The sequence below is a fragment of the Mauremys reevesii genome, linkage group 2 (assembly GCF_016161935.1).
Source record: "Mauremys reevesii isolate NIE-2019 linkage group 2, ASM1616193v1, whole genome shotgun sequence".
Lineage (NCBI taxonomy): Eukaryota > Metazoa > Chordata > Testudines > Geoemydidae > Mauremys > Mauremys reevesii.
Genome location: NC_052624.1, coordinates 178,561,543 through 178,582,114, shown reverse-complemented (window position 1 = coordinate 178,582,114; position 20,572 = coordinate 178,561,543). Strand labels below are relative to the sequence as shown.

Below are 20,572 nucleotides of genomic sequence, written 5' to 3'. Positions count from 1 at the left end.
TTTGATTGAAGTTTCCCAGAAAGTAATGAATCATTCTCCTGATGGTCTTGCAGTTTCTAAAACTAATACACAGTGTAAAATGCAAATGACTGTCTTTACTAAATGACTAGAGGATGCCACTCTGTGGACCCATCTGGAGCTTTTAACTTTAGATCAGTCACATTTCATCTGTTTGAGTTGACAGAAACATGTTTGTGATGCTTATGGAGATAAGAATCTCAATTTTCCTCAGTTTTTCCTCCTGGTTTTCCCCTTGTTTTTGTTTACTAATGTAGAAAAATGCAGTTAATAGTAATACTTAGCTTATGTAATATTTTGAAAGTGTTGTACCAATGTTTAAAAACTGCACTACACTTGTATAAAGCTGGCTGGGAATTTTTTTGTTATCAAAAGTGCTGATTCATCAAAACCAAAACTTTTTGCGGAAACTCAGTTTTGACTCAAGTTCACTGGGAAGGTTTCTGAGTGGACGAAATTTCAGGGAGGGTGAGGAGAGAGAGATTGGGAGGCATGCCCTCAGAGTAGCTGGGTATTGTTAGGTCTCCTATATTCCAGGTGAATGCCCTATGTTCAAGTCCCTGCTCTTAATCAGGCAGAGCTAGGGCTTGAACTTGTGAGGTGGCAACTGAATCCAAAATGGAGGCCAAAAGTAGCTGTGGGGAAGGTTAGTGTGAACACCAAAATATGATCCACTTAATTAATAATCTTTGCAATCCTAGTATCTTAGTCAGAACTTGGGCACTTTAAAAATGGAAACACTGACTGTGACTGTTCTGTTTTCGTATCTGCACTACTGAGGATTTTGAGAAAATGGAGTGTCCCACCTGAACAGAATCTGGTATTATATAAGTAGTAAAGAAATGTTGAATGCAGTCTGCCAAAAATTTTCCTAATTGTTTCCTGTGTTTCCCTCTTCCCTCCCCACCATCCCACACACACGGACTTCCAGGAGGCTGTGAGCTAGATTTGGCCTGCTTTTTCCAGCTGATCAATGAAATGGGCGGCATGCAGCAAGTGACTGACCTCAAGAAATGGAACAAGCTGGCAGATATGCTACGCATCCCCAGAACTGCACAGGACAGACTAGCAAAGCTGCAGGAAGCCTACTGCCAGTACTTGCTCTCCTATGACTCCCTCTCCTCTGAGGAGCACAAGAAACTAGAGAAGGAAGTCCTGCTGGAAAAGGAGATCTTAGAGAAGAGGAAAGGCCCTTTGGAGGGACACTCCGAAAACGCCTATAAGTTCCATTCCTTGCCCCGGTTCGAGCCCAAAAATGGACTCATCAATGGTGTGGTTCACAAAAACGGCTTCCGTAACAAGTTGAAAGAAGTTGATATCCCATTGAAAACGGGCAGGCGGCGACTCTTCGCTCAGGAAAAGGAGATCGAGAAGGAGGAGGAGGAGAAGAAAGGAATTCTTAGCGACTTACACAAGTGTATATACAAGGTAGAAAAGACCACTTCTGCTGATTTTCTTCTGTGAAAGCATTGAAGCAGATGTTCTCTGCGCTGCACTGTGGTAAGACCCAGCTGGAGTCAGTCAGTCGGGCCACAGTGTTGTTCCAGCGTCAATGGCTGGACTATTAATTGCTGCAGGCAGTTTGATGAGGAGGTATTAACTCCATCCTGATCTTGCTGGGGCTTGACAAACTAGAAAATGTTATTTTTGTGCTACATAGAACACTAGTCCCCCTCCATCTATGGAGTTGACTCTTTTAATAAGAAATACACTAAGCAATTATCCTAGCAGACACAACATTTGTTTTCATTTTTTAGTGACAATTAAAGTAACGTTCCACTCTCTCCGCCTGTTTCTTGCCAGTTGCTCAGTGAGCAGAGTACTGCTCCCCTGATTAGAGCCATCAAAACTAATGTCGCTAAAAATACACAAGATTTAGAAAGTGCGAACTGAAATGCAAACGATATTTTCAACTGTGATGCCAAATTTTGCTAAGCACAAATGGTCACAATGCTTGTTCCTCCAGACTTTAAACACATCCGTTTACAAAGGATTGTTGTCTCTTTCATTGTATTTTATTGGCAGCCTCCCACTATTGAGCAAGAATTGGCATCATAACTTGCAGTGTACTTTTTAGTTAGATTAAATTGTTTAGCAGTGCTGAGAGGGAGAAATATACAGTACTTACTATCTGTGGCAAGTAAGCTGCTATACCACTCTTCCCTCCCCAGTCTCACTCCTGTCACTATGAAATGAAAACAGGTAGCATTCCCAGTGTTACTGTCCAGAGTAGTTTTTGTTGAGCTATTTAGAGACTGACTAAGCTCATTAATTGCATTTAAGAAAGTTCATTCACATTTCTTCTGCCCAGCAATGCATTAGAATTTGTCAGCTGAAGAGCTTTCTGTTCTGGGGCTCCCTTCTCACTCCCGTGTTAAAACAAACTGTTAATGATGTTTCTGTCACATTAAAAGATACAAGCCTTATTGAATGGCAGCTACATTAATGTGCATAGTTCAAAGGCCTTTTTTGTACTTAATATCTTGAATTTAATAACAAATGAAACATGACTAGAACATACTGAGCTGCACATATAACCTTAACGAAAGGGAGAAAACACCACCCCACTGTTTACCAGTATAAAGTCCTGAAGTTACATTTAGGAGGGAGATGAGAGATCATACACAAGAAGAGTGAGTCTGTGCAGAGAAATATCCTAATCAGCCAGTAGAATTAAGGGAGAAGTTCAGGAATGAACACTCTAATAATGAACCTGAACCTGCTATGTTCTGAATGCCTCCTGCAAAGTGCTAAATGCTCTTAAACTCTCATTGACACGCTTTCAACACCTTGTGGTAGGCTCTCAGGACTTTGCAATATCAGACCCAGTATAGAATCATAGAAATGTAGGACTAGAAGGAACCTTGAGAAGGCATTCTATCCTGCCCCCGGCACTGTGGCATGACCCAAGTACAGGTCTAATGAAGTTAAATAAATGTACTTTTAAAATGTACATATGCTTTAGCACGTAAACTATTTAAATATTAGTGAACTTCAGGGCTGACATGATTCATGCTGCCTCCATCTACCAAAGGCAGCCAAGATACAAGAACCCAACCAGACAGGAAGTCTTGAATAACAGGGTGGTACGATAGATAACATTGCAGCATGATTTCTGCTTACAACCAAACTTGCAATCCTCCTTAAAACCACACATACAGTCAGACTCAAACCTGTTTGAAAATTGGTATGGGCCAGGGTAGAATATTTAGTACACATTTGAGAATGTTTGCTCAAGGGGTTCCAGAGACACAGCCCCCCAAAATATGACCACCTAGCCTTAAACTCTGGTTCTATTACTAAAATCACAACGTGTTTTATACTTTTCTGTACAGAGGTAGGGGAAAAACATGCAGTGAGAACTGGTGTCTCACATGGAGAACAAGCTCTGAAAGCTAACTCATTTTTGGTTTTAAGATTATATTTTGTTCTTGACTCTGCAGAATGAACAGCTGCCCTGCTGTGAGTCAAGTGTGGCTGCCAGCCATAGTGTGCAGAGGCCTTAGCTGAGCTGTACTATTTATGGTTTAGAGCTAAGGTTGTGTGGTTTCATTATGAATGAAACAGCACTTTAACTGCAGATTCCCTGGCTTGCATAAGTATGTTTGTTGGGGGGAGGATGGCATTTCTTGTCACACTAACATTCTTTTGGGGGTATGTGAGAAGACCTTAAGTGAATATTTCCTAATATTTGAGTTTTTAAGCCTTATGTTCCAGAAGGGTATAGGGATAGGAAGGTTCTATTGTGTGACAGCAGCCTTAGCTCCACTTTAAGAAAGGTTTTTGTAAATTAATAGATTTAGGGCCGGAAAGGACCATTGTGCTCATCTGTCCTTGCCTATGTTACACGGGTCATAGAATTTCACCCAGTAATTCCTGCATCAAGTCTAATATCTTGTGGTTATATTGGGGCATATTTTTAAGAAGAGACCACTCGTTTTCAAGTACGTTCTCACCAATGCCATACAGAGAAGTAATAAAATATTTTGATAAAATACTTGAATAGTCGTTGGGCCAGAGAGAGAGTGTGTATGTGTGACTCTGTGGCCTGGTAGCTTTAGAGGTGGGAGAACCCAAGGTTCAAGTCCCTGTTCTAATGACTAATTATTTTCACAAAGTGAAACTGCTTCAACAGGAGATATTGATACCCCCATCCCAGAAGAGCCAACAGACTGGTGGTTAGGGCACTCACCTGGGAGGGAGAGACTGGGGTCCAGTCCCTGCTCTAGAGCTGGGATTCAAACCTGGGTTTCCCACACCACCACTGTCCCTTCCTTCGCATGCCTAACTCCCCTGGCGAGTCTAGCAGGAAAAAATCTGGGTTTGGGTGTTTTGTTTGGATAATGACAAAACAATTAGTTTAAACCAAAAAAAACTCACTAAAAATGGCACAAACTCACAAAATGTTTGGTTGACCTGAATTTGGGTTTTTCAGCAAAAAAAAAGAAAGAAAAAGTTGTCTGAAAAATTTCATCTAGCTGGGCACTCCTGACTTGAGTTAATGTTCAGGACTCTTACATCACTATTAAGGAGAGAAAAGGGAAAGTATATGAGCTAAGATCAAGTGTAAGTAGTCTCTTGGCCTATCCAAGGCCGTGATCAAGTGTCTTGAAGCTTTTGGTCTTTTGGCCTCAAGATGAAAACCTTGTCTGTGTCTCTTGGACCTTGAAGTAAAAATATTAATGAAGTATCACAATAGAATTTTGCCATTCAGCCGTTCTTCTGTTAAGGCTCCTCACTGCTTCTGCTTAATACTTCTAAGTTCCTAGAGGATCCTTAGTACACCTCTACCTCGATATAACGCTGTCCTCGGGAGCCAAAAAATCGTACCGCGTTATAGGTGAAACCGCGTTATATTGAACTTGCTTTGATCCACCGGAGTGCGCAGCCCCACCCCCCGGAGCGCTGCTTTACCACGTTATATCCGAATTCGTGTTATATCGGGTTGCGTTATATCGAGGTAGAGGTGTATTAACTGTTCAAATCTTCTCAGGGGCCTCAAAAGGAGTTTTGCACTTCAGTAATAATTTTGTATTGTGAGTCTGTTTTCAGCCAGCTCCATTTTAGAGCGCAAAGCCTTAAAATATTTTCTCTTAATGATCCTCAAGAAAATGGTGTAAATTTTTCATGTAGAAAGCTCATCAGCCCGTAAATGTTTTGTGACTTTCGGGCCGAGGCAGAAGGATGTGAAATTTTTGATGGAAGTTCTTGATTTTCTCAATCTTTTAAATGATTCTGTCCACTATTGTATGCAGGTTTCTTCCCTGTGATAGCGCAACCACCCATCTCAGAATTTGGAGGACATAGTTAATATTGGAGCATCAGTCCTGAACCCTATTCTGTTTTGTATGACAAAGTAGCAGGCAAACAATCTTAAACCTAAAAAGCTTCTAGAGAGCATTTGTTAGCAGCTAGTCCTCAGGGAAATATATGTACAAGTTTGAAGACTGTTTGTAGGAGCAGAACAATTTGAGGACTTGTTTTAAAAGCCTGCCACGATAAAAGATTCACAAGGGCAGTAAAAGATGAAGGAAATTGCTCATTGTATCACAGGGCATCCAACTCTGAAGTTTAAGAGAGTCTGGGACCCTGGGCATTTTACAGACTTCTTGTAGCAGCTAATTGCCCTGCATTCAGTTTAAAACAAAACAAAAACAAAATGTTAGGACCCCAGATATTTTAGCAACAGACTTAATCTCTTATAGGGAAAAAAAAACTGCTGTGTAATTGTTCCTAGTTTACTCTTGGGTAGAGTTCTTGCTCAAACTAAGCAGAAATACAGTCTTAGCAATTTAGCAGATCCTGTTTCAACATTTAAAAAAAAATAAAAACAAAATAATACATCTGATTAAACGGTCATTTACCAGAAGTTTAGATCCCAGGGTGGTGGATCTTAGGTTTTTCTTTATTTTTTGAGAGGAAGAGGGTTGGCAAATGTGAAGGAAGGTATTTTGGTGTCAGAGGAAAAAGAGGTAGATATGGGGACAAGGATAAACTTCATGTTTGTAAAGCAGAAATTCCTTTTCAAGTCTTGTACTTGGCCTGGCCTATTACAATTGGTACACATCACCATGACCAGACCAAAATATTGCAAGGTTTGGTGGCTAAGTGGCTGTCGTCCTTCATGTCCCTTAGCTTTTTAAGGTTATTTTCTTAGTCTAGAGTGATGGAAGAACTTGAATCACTCAAATATAGGCTGCATTTTCACCAGAGGGTATAGGCAGGTTCCAATATCCCCAAGCCTTAAAGGGAGGGCATGTTTCCTGTCTCCACACGGTCTCTCTTCCTGTAAGCCTTTAACTTGGTCTCAGTTAATACTAACATAAAAACACTTCTGAGGCTTATTTTACACATTTCCAAATTTCCAACTTTGGATCATACACTGAGAACTTGACCTCCATATTTTACTAAGATTTTTGGCAGTCTGGTTGCAGATATATGAAGCACCGGTGCTATGTCTTCCTATGGATCTCTATTAGCTTGAAAATGTGTTTATTATTATATGCATGTGGGAGCATCTAATAATATAAGAATAATATACACACAAAAGAATATTGAAAAGTTTGCTGTATAGAAACAGAATAAGACAGTTCCTTGTCCCACCCAGCTTACAGTCTAAAGGACATCATGCAGACAAAATAGTGGACGAAGGAAGCAACACATTTTACTATTTTGCTTTTGTAACCACGCACACACACCCCTCACTGACCCACCCGTACCAATCCCTGGTCTTAATAATATTGTTATTGAACCACGCCTAGCTGCCTTGTTGTTGTTATACATGCAATTACTGAATATAAAGTATAACATAGCTCCAGCTCATCCTTTTTGTGTCCACCTGTAATGCATGTTCTGTCCTGAACAGCATCTGTTTGCACAGAAAAATAGGTTAAATGAGTTTAGGAAAAGTGTTTTAACAAGTGAGATCTTAAAAATGGAAACTGACTGGGTGCAAGTTTTAAAATATCATCTGCATAGGCTCACTTGCTGTATCAGCTGCTGCTTGCCATGATAAAAACTGGAATCCTCTACTGCTTTTAATGGCATTTGAGATACTTGCTCCAGGAAGAAATGTATATTAGATCAGTGGACTGTGTTGTACTATTCTTAGAGAACGTTCTGTCCTTTCCCCTCTCCCGGTCTTGGGCTGTGTAAGGTAAGGTTTGCACAGTAAATAACACTGCGGGGGTGAGGGGTGGAGGAGCCATTTTTATTTTCACTTTTAATTGTACTCTCTTGATTCACAGGGTAGGTCTGTTTCTTTAACAACCTTTTACCGGACGGCAAGAAACATCATGAACATGTGCTTCAGCAAGGAGCCTTCGGTGGCTGAAATAGAGGTGAGGGGCAACAGAGCACCAAGGGATGGGAAATCTTTCCGTATGTAGGATTTAGGGATGGCTCTGCAAAGTTAAATCACAAAGTGGCACAGTAAACTGGTTGAAGGTGTCTGATGCAGGAAGAGAATGAAGATGTTATCTCTGCTCTTCCCTCTGACATTACTTAATATTGTCAATAAAGGCACTGACAAGTTAAAGACAGGCAGGAGGGTTGGTTGGTCTTGTGATTGAAGCACCAGCATGGGAGTCAGGGGATAGGAGTTCTGTTCTTGTCTCCTGGCTTGGCTACACTTACAAATTTGCAGCGCTGCAGCAGGGTGTGAAAACACACCCTCTGCAGCGCTGCAAATTGCGGCGCTACAAAGCGCCAGTGTAGTCAAAGCTCCAGCGCTGGGAGCCGCGCTCCCAGTGCTGTCCGTTATTCCCCACAGGGAGGTGGAGTACGGACAGCGCTGGGAGAGTTTTCTCCCAGCGCTGGCGCTTTGACTACAATTAGCAATGCAAGTGTAGCCACAGCCTCTGTGAAAGTCTTCCTGTGTGAGTTTGCACAAGTCATTTCACCACTCTCTGTATCAGTTTCCCCATCTGTAAAATGGAAATAAACAGTCTCCAAAAGGGATGTTAAGTCTTCATTCATTGTTATTTTTAAAGTTCTGTATATCCATCTCTAAGAGGAGATTTTTTTTGGAGCAATGCTGAGAGTATCAGTGCACTGTAACCTTCTGTTGATTGGTGAACATTTAAAGGAATTTTCTCACTCTGTTCGTTGGACTAAACATTTACTACCGCCTTCTTCTGCTATAGCAAGAGTACTGGAGGTTAGTGGAACAGAAGGATTGCCATGTAGCAGTGCACTGTGGGAAAGTGGATACCAACACACATGGGAGCGGCTTTCCTGTGGGAAAATCTGAACCATTCTCAAGGTAAAGTTAGATAAATAATCTGGATTTTTATAGCATTTTGCCTGTTATGCCACAGCTCTTCTATTCAGTACAGAAGCCATATAAGACTATAGGTCAGAACAATGACTACAAATGTTTGAGATGTAGAGCAACTATAAGACCAGTTTGTTTTTAATGTTGACCCATAACAACGTGTGTATCACTTCATTCAACAGGCATGGGTGGAACCTTACAGTCCTTCCTAATAATACAGGATCCATCCTGCGACATCTTGGTGCTGTGCCTGGTAAGCAGATTCCCCCCCACCCAGTGTTCTATGTGGTATTAGAAGTCAACAATTTTGGCATTGTCTGGAGTGGCCAGAATCAATTTTGGTTGTTTTTTTTTGTTCTGTGCAATTTTTACTGGAGAAAGCCATTTGTACCCACTGTTTACAGTTACAGAGGTGCAAGTGGCATTGTACATTTTAATGATTGGGATTGTCATGGCTACAGGGTGAACAGTGCCTTAGACACCATTCAGTCCCTCTCAAGTGCCCCCCTTACATGGTAAGCCTGGCTTCTTGCACCTTACTCTGGGTGGAATCATGCAGCCCACCCACTCTTAGTTTCCAACCATGTTAACGACACAGGCCCAATTTGGTTTTGACATGTGTGAGTTTCTCTTGGGGAGCCTTTCACAGCATACGTTTGCAGTGACACAGAAACAGCATCTGCAAAACAAAGTATTATTTATTCATTCCTCAAAGGTACAAAGCATGTAGAGCAGTGGTCCCCACTGTTGCGGTGGTCAAGCGGCCGGTGCTCGACTGCCAGCCAGGATGTGGGCGCATTTAGATTCCCCTGTGGGCACCATGGCGCCCGCGGGCACCGCGTTGGGGACCCCTGATGTACAGCAAAGAGTAAAACAATAAAAGGCCTAAACTTATGCCTTACATAAGCAGGCAAGGGAAGTTTAAGTACCTCTCAGCCCTGCTAATTCCCTCTGTGGCAGGGAGAAGCACACTGCCCTGTTGCAGCATGTTCCCTGTCTGTGTGCCTCAATCAGTCTGTTAGCTTTCCCCGACATACCTTGAGCAACCTCTCTTGGCTCAGCAATCCCCCTCCCCCACCCCTTTTCTAGGGTCTTTGAGATTTAGGACTCCCTAGGATTCCAGTCTTTTCGCCTTAGGAAGAGCAACCCATTCCAGCCGGGAGGGAGCTAGACAAGGGGTATTCTGCTTCCGCCCTTCAGAGCCTTCTCTTTGCCATTGTTTTGCTTCCTGGTTGGTTTCCCCTTTACAACTGCCTTCGATTTAACTCCTGGCCTTTATCTGGGTGATAATGTCACCCAGATAAACTGGGGGGCATATGATACCTGTAAAAAAAAAAAAATGCAAATATGTCCCAGTTCTCCACAGGATACCAAACAAGCCTCTGCTTGTTGCAGCATTTATAGCCATGTCAGGTGGAGACATGATTTCCAATTTATCCTCAATCTGTTCTGTGGAAATGGGCACTTTTCCTAGACCTAGCAAGGTGCTGATTTGTTTTCTAACCCATATGGATGGACATTGCCCTGGAATATTTTGTGTTTCAAGGCATAAAATGTGATCTGTAGGTTCAGAATTGATGAACAGTTGGGGCCATATACCTGTGGGCACTTACTTCTCCTTGTAATATCCCTTTTAGTTATTACTTGTACATCTGTGTCAACATTTTGCCCAGGGTGATGAATGATTGAGATATTGCTTCCGTATTTATAGAATCTAGAACACAATGCCAGGCAAAACAATGACAAAATTTACTGTGAATATTCATTTGGACTTCATTCAAGTTTTAGTGGTTTTAAAAAAAAGTGCACTGAAAGCCGAATTCGCAATCACATGTACAAATATCAGTGCTGGAGTACTATCACAGTCAGAGAACAAATACCGTTTCAAGTGACTTATTTGACCAGTCAAAACTAACCTTGAATTTTGGGTATTGTTGATCAATCCATAAAGTAGAAAATTAAAAAATATTGGAGTAACTAGTGAATTCAAGGCCATTGCAATTGCCTGTTAGATATTTTATGAGCTGAAAGAGTCTAAATTTGTTTAATATATTATTCTTTGTGAATTATTCACTCTGCTGTGGTAGAGACAGGAAGTTCTTCTTCAAGATGCATTGTCCATATATATTCCACTCTTGAGTACTGGGCACATGTGCACCAAGTCTGGATTCTCTTGGCCAGCGGTGTCTGTTGAGGCCGTGCTTCCAGTGGAGGACATAAAGGGTGGGTCAGCCCCAACTGCCTCTTGCTTCCTTCTTACCCCCTTTGGCTGTGAATTGGAACTCAGTGTCCCAAGTCTCTTTGCTCCACTGTGAACGATGAAAATAGTTAGTTAGTGATTAGCTTTTAGTGTTAGTAATGAGATATCATTTCCTTTCTCCCCTTTTTGCTTGCCTGTGAGGGGAGGGGAATCACTCTCTCTGGGTATGGCTACACTGCACTGAGAGGTGTGATTTGGGGGGAGGGATAGCTCAGTGGTTTGAGCATTGGCCTGCTAAACCCAGGGTTGTGAGTTCATTGAGGGGGCCATTTAGGGAACTGGGATAATCCGTCTGGGGATTGGTCCTGCTTTGATTCTATGATTGCAGCACAGGTTGGCATACCCATGCTAGCTTTACTCTTGCTAGCATGGCTAAAAATAGCAGTGAAGGTATGGCGAGATAGATTGCAGCATGGGCTAGCAACCCAAGTATGGTCCCCAATGGGCTTGTACAGCTCATGTTGCCACATGGCCACTGTTATTTTTAGCTGCCCTAGCTAGATTTAAGGCTATGCCTACGTGTGCTGCAGTCACACCTCAGATTGCAGTGTAGACATACACTATGACTGAACAATCCAATTCAAAAACTGCCCTTTGTGCAAGGCTGCAATGCCCCTAATTGATGGGCACAGCGAATGAATATTGCATCTCATAAGGGGCACGTTACCGAGAGACATGCCATCTGTAGATCCTTTTCTAAGAGAACCCAGAGAGCTAGAGAGTCTTGCTTAATAAAGACATTTCTTTTGGAGAAATCTGTGTTCCTTCTCAGGCTCCAGGATGCCCAGGGCGGAAACCTCTGAGCAGTCATCAGCTACTCATGGGGCTGAAGTTCCTGTTTCTAAAGATTAAATCTCCTGTCAGGTAAAATGTCAGTTGACAGGGAAGAAAGACCACAAGGTTCATAAAGAAAAGAGACACATTCCTCCTCACCAGGTCCTTTACTTTAAGAGCCACAAATTGTTTCTAGTCTCAGAGGTCAAGTGTGACACAAGGCTGCAAAACGGTCCCACTGGCACCCATTCAGGCACAAGTCTTCATGCTTCAGGAATGTGTTTTGTCATACTGCATAAATGCCTGGTTCTGACTCCTCAGCACCAAGGCTCCTGGTTCCAGTGCAGTCTACTTAATTTGACTTCAGTGCTAACATATTCACTACCAAAATCCAATACAGCGTCAAAAGACCTATTGGTCTCCTTGGTACCAAACTGCCCACTACCAGTGGTGGGGAAGGTGCCTCCTCCAAGAACCAACAGCTGCCCTGACACTGGTACTGCACACATCTACAGAACCAGCTAAAGCACATTCTGTGAGGGCTTCCGCACACCAATTGTTACAGCTCCTGTTCTGGGGGATATGCATTTTCCTACTCTGAAAGCACTAGGGGAGGTTTCACCAGGTTGTTCCTTGCTGTCTAGGTATTCAGGATAGTTCACACCCGAGAGAATGTCATGGGCTGCTTCTTATTACCACAGACACAGAAGTTCAAGAAGGGTTACTATTCTTTGATACCCAGCCCCTTGAATATCTGCCATTTTGCCAACCAGCATTGTTGGCCTTATAAGGCTCCAAGGAAAATGCATCATGCTGAAAGGCCTGCATCAGCATTCTAGTCGAGTGCTAGATCTCAACCAGAGCTTTACAACGGGACATTACAACTAGGCCAACTGCTCCACTACCTGCAGAACAGACTGGTCAAGGCTCAGATGAGGAGACCCAGACAGAAAACCATCCTGCCTTGTTGGGATTCTGTGAGCAAATTTATAGACACATTTCCTCAAGACAACATATATCATGGCTGAATCAGCTCACGGCACATGTATCCCTACAGGCATCCCTACATGCTGCAGATACAGCCTCTAGATCAGGGGCTCTCAGCCTTTTTCTTTGAGGCCCTCCTCAACATGCTAGAAAAACTCCAGGGACCAGCAAGGGGCCCTCTGGACCAAGGGTGGGACCCTGGGGCATAGGCATAGTTTGACTTCTATGGGGAGAGGGAAGGCCGTCAGGGCTCGGTCCAGCTCTGCACAGTGGGGTCCAGGGAGGGAGTCCCACCTCCAGCCCTTGACTCATCTCATCAGGACACCCCCCCTGTCAGGGGCTGTGTGCGGTGGCTACTGTGAGGGCTCTGCTGGGCCCGGGAGCTGCCTGGGCAGCTCTGACTGGCTGCGTGAGCAGTCAAAGGAGACTGGGAGCTGAGGAGCAGATGCAACCGCAGGCACCAGCAGCAGATGGGGGAATGCCACGGCTGCCCACTCCATGGCACCATCAGCCAGAGGAGCAGTTGCCCCTCATTGCCTGGCTCTGTCTTCCTGCCTAGGATCTGGCCAGAGGGTGGGGCCTGAGATGGGCTGAGGGAGAGGAGGAGGTGGGGGGTGTGGAGCTGCCCCCAGGACTACCCCACTCAGGGTAAGGCACTGCAGCTTGGGGGACAACACCCTTGTGCCCCTCAATTCTGCCCATGGGCTCAAAGTTTCTGCCTGAAGCCCCGCCACTCCTGGCTTCAGAGGGATGGGGGAGCTTGGGGTTTCAGCCCCACACTGCTCCCGGTTTCAGCCCCACAAGAGGTGCTGGGGCTCGTGACTTCAGCCCCATGCCACTCCCAGCTTCAGGGTGGTTAGAGGGCTCAGGGTTTCAGCCCCATAAGGGGTGTTGGGGCTCAGGGCTTCAGCCCTGTGCCGCTCCCTGCTTCAGCCCCATGGGGGACACTGGGTTTCAGTGGTGGGGCTCCACAGCTCCCCTGAAAGGGCTCGTGGACCCCCGTTGAGAACCGCTGCTCTAGATTATGGCCACGTCAATTGCTATGAGTAGATTCTCCTGGCTCCACAGTTCAGGGATCCCTAAAGCTCAAATAACAGTTGAGGATCTCCCCTTTGAGGAATTTGAACTTGTTAGTGTGAAAACAGATGAGACCTAAAGGCCTTGTGTGCTACACTGAGATTCTTAGGAGTCCACACTCCTGCACCAAAGTGTAAGCAATGTAAACACTAACCACAACAGAGGCAGTCCCTTTGCCCTCAATACAGGCACTCAGGAAATGTCTGAAATTTCCCAGAAGGAGGTCATCAGGATCCACACCACCCTCTCTGCTGATTAACCTCAGTTGACATGAAGGCAGCAGATTTGACTTCTTGGTCTAAAGCAAACCCCTTTGGCTCTTCCAATTATATCCTCTTCATTTGGGAATAATTTATTTCATCAATGGGTTCTGGAGCACCAACAATATTGACCCCTGGGTCTTGGAAATTGTAGTTTATATGTTGTTCTGTACAGTTCCAGCCCTCCCCAACCCGCCTTTCCCATCCCTATTCAGGGACCTCTCTCACTGAAAGCATGCTATATCAGAAGGTTCAGTCACTTCTCAGTCTTGGAGCAGTGGAAGAAATTCCTCAAGAACACAGGAGAAAGGGATTTTACTCTCATTATTGTCTGACTCCCAAAAAGAAAGGCAGCGGACAACCCATTCTGAACCTCAGACAACTGAACACCTTCATCTGCAAGCTCAAATTCAGGATGGTGACTCTGGCCTCTTTAATTCCAAGCTTAGATCAGAATAACTGGTACCTAGCTCTCGACTTCCTGGACACTTACTTCCATATAGCTATCCTGCCTGCCCATAGAAGATATCTCAGGTTTCACGTCAGCAATTGCCACTACTAGCACAGTGCATCACCATTTGGCCTACCAACAGCACAAAGGGTATTCATAAAATGGCTGGTGGTGATGGCCACTTACCTCAGGAGAGAGGGAGTCCAAGTTTTCCCATATTTTGATGATTAGCTCATTCATGGGAAGTTGTGCCAGCAAGTAATAGACTCCATTTAACGGACTCTGCAACTGTTAGCCTCTCTATGCCTTAAAGTAAACAAAGAGAAGTCAATACTGACTCCAACACAAAAACCAGAATTCATAGCAGTCATGCTGGTCTCCCTAACAGTGATAGCTTGTCTACCACCAGAGATTCCAAGTCATACTAGACGTATCTGCCGACCTGCACGTTTACCACACACTATCAGTGAGAACTCTTTGACTGCTAGGACACATGGCCCCTGCAGCTTTGTAATTCAGCCTGCCAGACTTTTGTTGCATGCAAGGGTGTTTGAGATCTGTACTACGCATCAGCCAAGCAAACATTACCTGTCCATCCTAATACATGTTCCACCAGAAGTCCTGTCGTTAAATTGGTGGAAGGGGTCCTTCAAAGTCTGCAAAGGGACAGCCATTCTCCCCTCCACTACCATCAAAAAAATTGGTGACAGATTCCTTTACTTTAGCATGGAAAGCCCATTTAGATGATCACCAAACACAAGCTACATGGACTCCTCAGGAAGCAAGGCTCCACACACATGTCCTGGAGCTAATAGCCATTTTATGTAAACAAGCAGTGGGGAGTAAGGTCTGCTCCTTCATGTTAAGAGGGTGTACATCTTTGGAACTTTTGTATCCATCATGAAATTACTCTGAAGGCTGTTCATCTGCCAGGAATACAGAATGTGCTGGCAGATCACCTCAGTGAGCAGTTTTCAAACAACCTTTATAGGCTGATAGATGACAACATAAGACATCTCTCTCAAGTGTAGTCATCCCAGCATACAACTCTTTGCCAGAAGAGTAAAAAAGAAATGTCAAAATTTCTGTTTTGGAGGGAGACTAAGTCAGGGGTCATTGCCTGATGCATTACTGATTTCATGGTCATCAGGCCTCCTGTAAGCTTACCCTCCAATTCTGTTCATCTGCAGTGCTTTCAGGAAGCTCAGATGGGACTCTGCCATAATGATCATGGTAGCTCCAGCGTGACCAAGACAGTTCTGGTATCAGGCCTGAAGAATCGTTCCATTCAACCATCAATACATGTAGCTCTCCAACCAGAGGTCATAATATGGAGGCACGGCCAAGTCCTTCATCCCATATTCCCTACACTTCACAGCATAAATGTTGTCTGACTTCAGTAGAAAGAACCTGCTCATCTGCAGTACAGAGTGTCCCTGTCCACAGCAGAAAAGACTTTACCAGACATACTTATGCTGTGAAATGGAAGAGATTCACACCACCATCAGTTAATACCATCTCAAGCAAAGATTCTAGGCAGACTGGACTATCTCTGAGCTTGTTAAGGGGTCTTCTAGCAACCATCTCAGCTCTCCACTGTCCATTGCAAGCAGCTTCTACATTCTCACACCCCACAGTGGCCAGATTCTTATGAAAGTTAGAGAACCTCCCCCTCTTTGGGATCTAAATATTGTTCTCACAGGGTTAATAGGCCCACCTATTGGACCTTTCGCTATAAGTTCTTTCTCATCTTTCCATAAAAACAGCCTTCCTGGTAGCAATAACATCATCCAGACGAGAGCGGGAGATACAAGCATTGCTGTCAGGGCCCCCATCTCTGATTTTTCATAAAGACTGGGTGTTATTGAGACTTCATCCTAAATTTTTCCGAAAGTAGTCTGCCTTTCATTTAAATCACATTATTCTCCTTCCTCTATTTTTCTCTCTCTCCAAAATACATTAAAATAAAGGTGAGGTGAAGCTCCACACTCTAGATGTCGTAAGGGAATTTTCATTCTCTATAGACAGAACTAAGCCATTTAGAGTATCCCCTAGATTTTTCATAACCTGTGGAGACAGGATTAAAGGACAAGCTATTTCAAACAAAGACTTTGCTACAAACTTCTGTAGATTCGTAAATATATCTCCATCAAGGAAGGTCGCTGCTTACTCAAGTAGAGTGCAAGTAACCTCAGTTGCGTCTTTGAGAAACATTCCCATCCTAGTCGTTTGTAGGACAGCTTTTTGGGAGTTCAGTGTATACGTTTACCCAGCATTATTCTATCGTGGAAGTGAGAATTTTGGCTGTCCTACACTCATTTTTCAGGTAGACTGCAACACCCATCTCCTGGGATCTAGGTCACTTCTTGTGAGTTATCAACAGTAGAATATACATGGAAAAGCTGTTGACTTACTTATAGTAACTGCTTCTTTGAGATGTTTTCTCCATATATAATTTCACAACCTGTCCTTGTTCCCTGCTACTATAAAGTCTGTTAATATCTGGATTCTGTATTGATGAAGGAACTGAGGGATGGGTAGGGCTGCCCTGCCTGTTATGTGCTTGGTGGGAGGCGCAAAGACATTCAGGGTGCAGGGATGGCCCCAACACCGCTGGCCAGGATAATTCAGACTTGAGTGCATTGGGTGCATGTGTACCAAGAGTAGACTATATATAGACAACATACCTCGAAGAACCACAGTTACTGTAATGTTAGTGACCATTTCATTTAAAACTCCTGAGTCAACTCAATGGAGAAGCCGGCTTTTCAGCTGAAATGTGTTCCAGAAATGTCATTTATTTATTTTTAATTGACATTCTAATCCATTCAAGTTTATTTTTAATTCCTGTATTTTAGGAGTGACAATTCCTTGGCTAAATATTGGCATGGTCTTTTCTACCTCATGCTGGTCTCGAGACCAAAATCACCTTCCATACATTGACTACTTACACACTGGTGCTGATTGCATTTGGTGAGTATCCCTGCAGTTTGTCCCATTACTCGGAGCCCCAATGGCTCTCGGTAAGAAGGTTGGAAGCTACTGCGTTATGGCTATTGCGTTTTGCCTGAATGAGTCACATCAGGAAATTAAATTTCTGTGATTACAAATTTAATGGGAAAGTCTATCAAATTTTATGACAAGTGGTATGGTATAAACTAAGTGGAAAAACCCCTTCTAAAGGAAAGGGGTTTAATATTTCTTCCATTCTCTGTTTTAGGCTATTTAGCAGCAAACAATTTTTGCCTTTTGTAGATTTCACTCTGCAGAATGTTTCTGAACACCTGGAATCCAAATGACAGCTAGTCAAGGCAGGATTTCCTTAGACTGATGTGTAGAGAGATTTCAAGCCAGCTCTATATTCTCTTTTCTAAGGTGACTGATCCCATCCTTCTGCTAAACTGTCCCCACTCTTCTACTTCACAAGGTATCTTGAGACTCTGTAGATACCAAACCACATACATATTTTTTATTTGTACCCAGTGATACCTGCCTTTGAAGCCACATCCTTCTAATATTTTGATGTGAATGGTTGCAAGTCTGTAACTTCTTGTAGCCACATTTTGTGTTTTGTGGGCCCCTGTTGAAAATAGGTTTAACACGTGCTCACGCATCTGCTTGGAGGTGGCTGCTGTTCACTGTAGTCATTACACAATATTGGTCAGATTGTAATGGAAGTACAGCAGCTGATAGTGGAATCACTGGAAGCAGATGGTGCCAGCATTTAATATACTTATCTGTGTTATTCCTGTAGTACTATGTTATCCTGAAAGGATCTTCTCTACAATAAGAACAGTATAAGCAGCTAAACTTGTAGACCTTGATTAAACAAAACTGTAATAAAGTATTAAGAAACCCCTTGATTATAACATTTTGATGCATGGAGGCTGAATTATAGTGGCTAATGATGCTTGGCGTATACCATAAATAGTACTTTAAAATGCTTTGTAAGATTTCAAGAAAACCAAACATACAGAGATGTTCAGTTACCCTCTTAATTACTAATTAAAACTATTTAAACTCTTATCAGTATTAATGGTGCTAAACTTGAGCTGTGGTTATGTGCCGAGTTGTGTGAATACAGGTGAGTTTATGTCACAGCTAAATGTTCCTACCAGGATCTGGGTCCCATTGTCCTAGGAACAAACTTAGAATAAGAGGCTGTCCATGCAATGAAGAGCTTACAGTCAGTCTAAGACAAGACAGATCCGTAACTGGGGAAAGAGGCAATATACAATCAGAGTAAATTGTAATGCCTTATAAGTGTCATGTGAATTCTATTAATTTTATAAACATATTTTTTTCGGGGGGGGATGGGAGAGGAGGAGGTTTTTCACATTTTATTATAGGCAGAGCTGGTGGCTCTCTCTACAGTTAAGGTTGCCTAAGACTGTTTTCAGTTGTGTAAAACTACCAGACTTTAACTGTTTGGTCCCATGCTGGCTGTCAGCCCCAAGCTAAATTTCTTTGGAAAGTTTCAGCAAAAGCAATGAAGATGGTCCTGAGAATGAGATTAGGGAAAAGTACATTGTTTTGCAAGCGTTAAAAAAAAAAAAAAAAAAAAAAAATCTGAGTCTCCTATTTTTTTCCAGAAGCTCTAGCACCTCCGTGCTTTTAAGCAGTGATTTCATATTTGGCAGTGCATGACCTAGTGTCAGGGATGTGCCTGTTGCTGTTCCCATGAAAATCCACCCACTTTTTGACTAAGTTGTAAGCCTCTGAAAATTGCCATTTGTACATGCTTAGTAGAGATATAGAGGCTGGTTATTTAAATTCCATGCTCCAGGCCCGGGCTGAGGACTTTACCTGCAACTGCTGCTCCGAGCCACCAGGGGCTGTTGTGGCACCAGATATAAAAACTGAGAGCAGAGGTGTCTCTCTCCTGTGCTCTCAATTCACCTGCTTCTGCCGTGGTCCCCAAACTTTCTATTGCGTCCTTCCCCCCTCCCTGGTCTGTGTCCCCCCACCCCCGCAGCCAGGGTGGGGGGATGAGTGTGTGTGTGTGGGGGGGGACGGGGACTGTGCTCCGGTGGCAGGATGGGGGAGGGGGAGCTGCATTCAGGGCAGGATGTGGGAGCCGCTGGTACATCTCTTGCTGGAGCCATCCCTGAGTGCATCTCCAGGCTCCAGCAGCAGCTCTTCCCACCCCTCGCCCACAGTGGCAGAGGCCGGTTACTGTGGGTAACTGGGCTTTTAGTGTCCAGTCAGCAGTGTTGACCGGACACTGCCAGGTCCCCGTTCTGGTTGAAAACTGGGCACCTCACAACCCTAAGCTAGGGCCGGGGGCCACAGCTGGGAGCCAACGCCCGGAGGGGAGCCATGGCTGGGACTGAGGCCAGGGCCAGAGCAGGGCTTGGTAGCATTCCCTTCCCACCTCTAGGGGAGCTGGCCTAGGTCCGCTGCAACCTCCACCCCGGATGTTCCTCTGTGCCACTGTAGGGGGGCACACCCCACAGTTTGGGAACCACTGTCCTACTGGCACCCAGCTAGCATTGAGGAGAAGGAAGTACCCTAACTTAGATGCTGAGTGATGAACAGAGTTGGGGTGGTGAAAACTGCCTGTGAGGGTGGATAGGAGCCAGGGCCAGCCCCTCAGTGTTTTGCTATCAAGGGGGGGGAAACACGTTTGGTGCTCTCCTCCTCCCCACTGAGTGGCTGAGAGGATTTTTAAAAAAAGCCACGTGGACCAATGGAGCAAAAAAGCTGTGTTAGAAGCAGTGGGAACAGAGACAGAAGGGGAGAGGCTTTGTGTGAGGGGGAGGAGGGGAGAAGAGGGGATATAGTAGGGAACAGAGATAAAAGGGTGTGTGTGTATTATAGGGCATGGATGGGTGAGGACAGAAGGCACGAAGGGAGTAGCAAAAAGGAAAAACAAAGGGAAAAATAATGGTGGGGAAAGAGCTATGGGGGATAGGTGGGATGGATGGAGAGAAGCATGAAGGGCAGTTGGAATGAGACTGGTGAGGGAGTGGGTGGAAAGAGGTTGGAAGCAGCTGTTTATTGTCAGCAGGGAAATCTGTTCAGAGTAAAGTCTATAGAAAGAAGTCTGACATCATCAGTGTCCAAAGGTTCCTACTGAAACTGCTTCGGTAGCAGCTCTGACTGGCATGTTTCTGGCTGCCTACACCCTGGAGTTTTCCTTCCTTTCCTGAGCCTACATGGTTGAGAGCAGGGGTAGATTGCATGGGGCCTAATGTCTCAGATGGGTCTCATCTTTCTCTCTCCTTTCTAACATGGAGCTGCAGTTGAAATATGGCCCCTATCTGACTACAATGTGTTTCTAAACACATTCCAGGTAAGATTGGGTCAGTTCAGAAATCTGATGACAGAGATTTGGAACCCAAGTTTGATTCCTTTTGCACCCTGGCCAGCTCTCTAAAGATCCTTCTGTCTGTCTGAACTAGTGTTACTGAACAGCTACGAAAGCTGTGACTAGAGGAATGGTTGCAAAAGACACAGGCCCTCTGACA

The 20,572-nt window shown here is 44.1% G+C and overlaps 2 protein-coding genes across 4 annotated transcripts in view; one reads left to right on the top strand and one right to left on the bottom strand.

Annotated features, from left to right (window-relative positions):
* Positions 1 to 20,572, top strand: part of JARID2 (jumonji and AT-rich interaction domain containing 2) — a 183,164-nt gene that overhangs the window by 143,347 nt on the left and 19,245 nt on the right. For all 3 annotated transcript variants that reach the window (XR_005594478.1, XM_039525970.1, XM_039525971.1), the window contains exons 7-11: positions 950 to 1,446; positions 7,266 to 7,358; positions 8,163 to 8,281; positions 8,476 to 8,546; positions 16,961 to 17,075. Coding sequence is in view for 2 of the 3 variants with exons in the window: in XM_039525970.1 (XP_039381904.1) it covers positions 950 to 1,446; positions 7,266 to 7,358; positions 8,163 to 8,281; positions 8,476 to 8,546; positions 16,961 to 17,075 (895 nt within the window). In the remaining variant the exon portion in view is untranslated. The remainder of the gene's footprint in view (positions 1 to 949; positions 1,447 to 7,265; positions 7,359 to 8,162; positions 8,282 to 8,475; positions 8,547 to 16,960; positions 17,076 to 20,572) is intronic.
* The window catches only part of DTNBP1 (dystrobrevin binding protein 1), a 175,724-nt gene continuing 165,213 nt past the window's right edge, over positions 10,062 to 20,572 (bottom strand). The window contains exons 11-12 of the mRNA XM_039525974.1: positions 14,289 to 14,408; positions 10,062 to 10,602 (exon numbers count right to left, since the gene is read on the bottom strand). Of these exons, the coding sequence (XP_039381908.1) occupies positions 14,335 to 14,408 (74 nt within the window). The 3' untranslated portion in view covers positions 10,062 to 10,602; positions 14,289 to 14,334. The remainder of the gene's footprint in view (positions 10,603 to 14,288; positions 14,409 to 20,572) is intronic.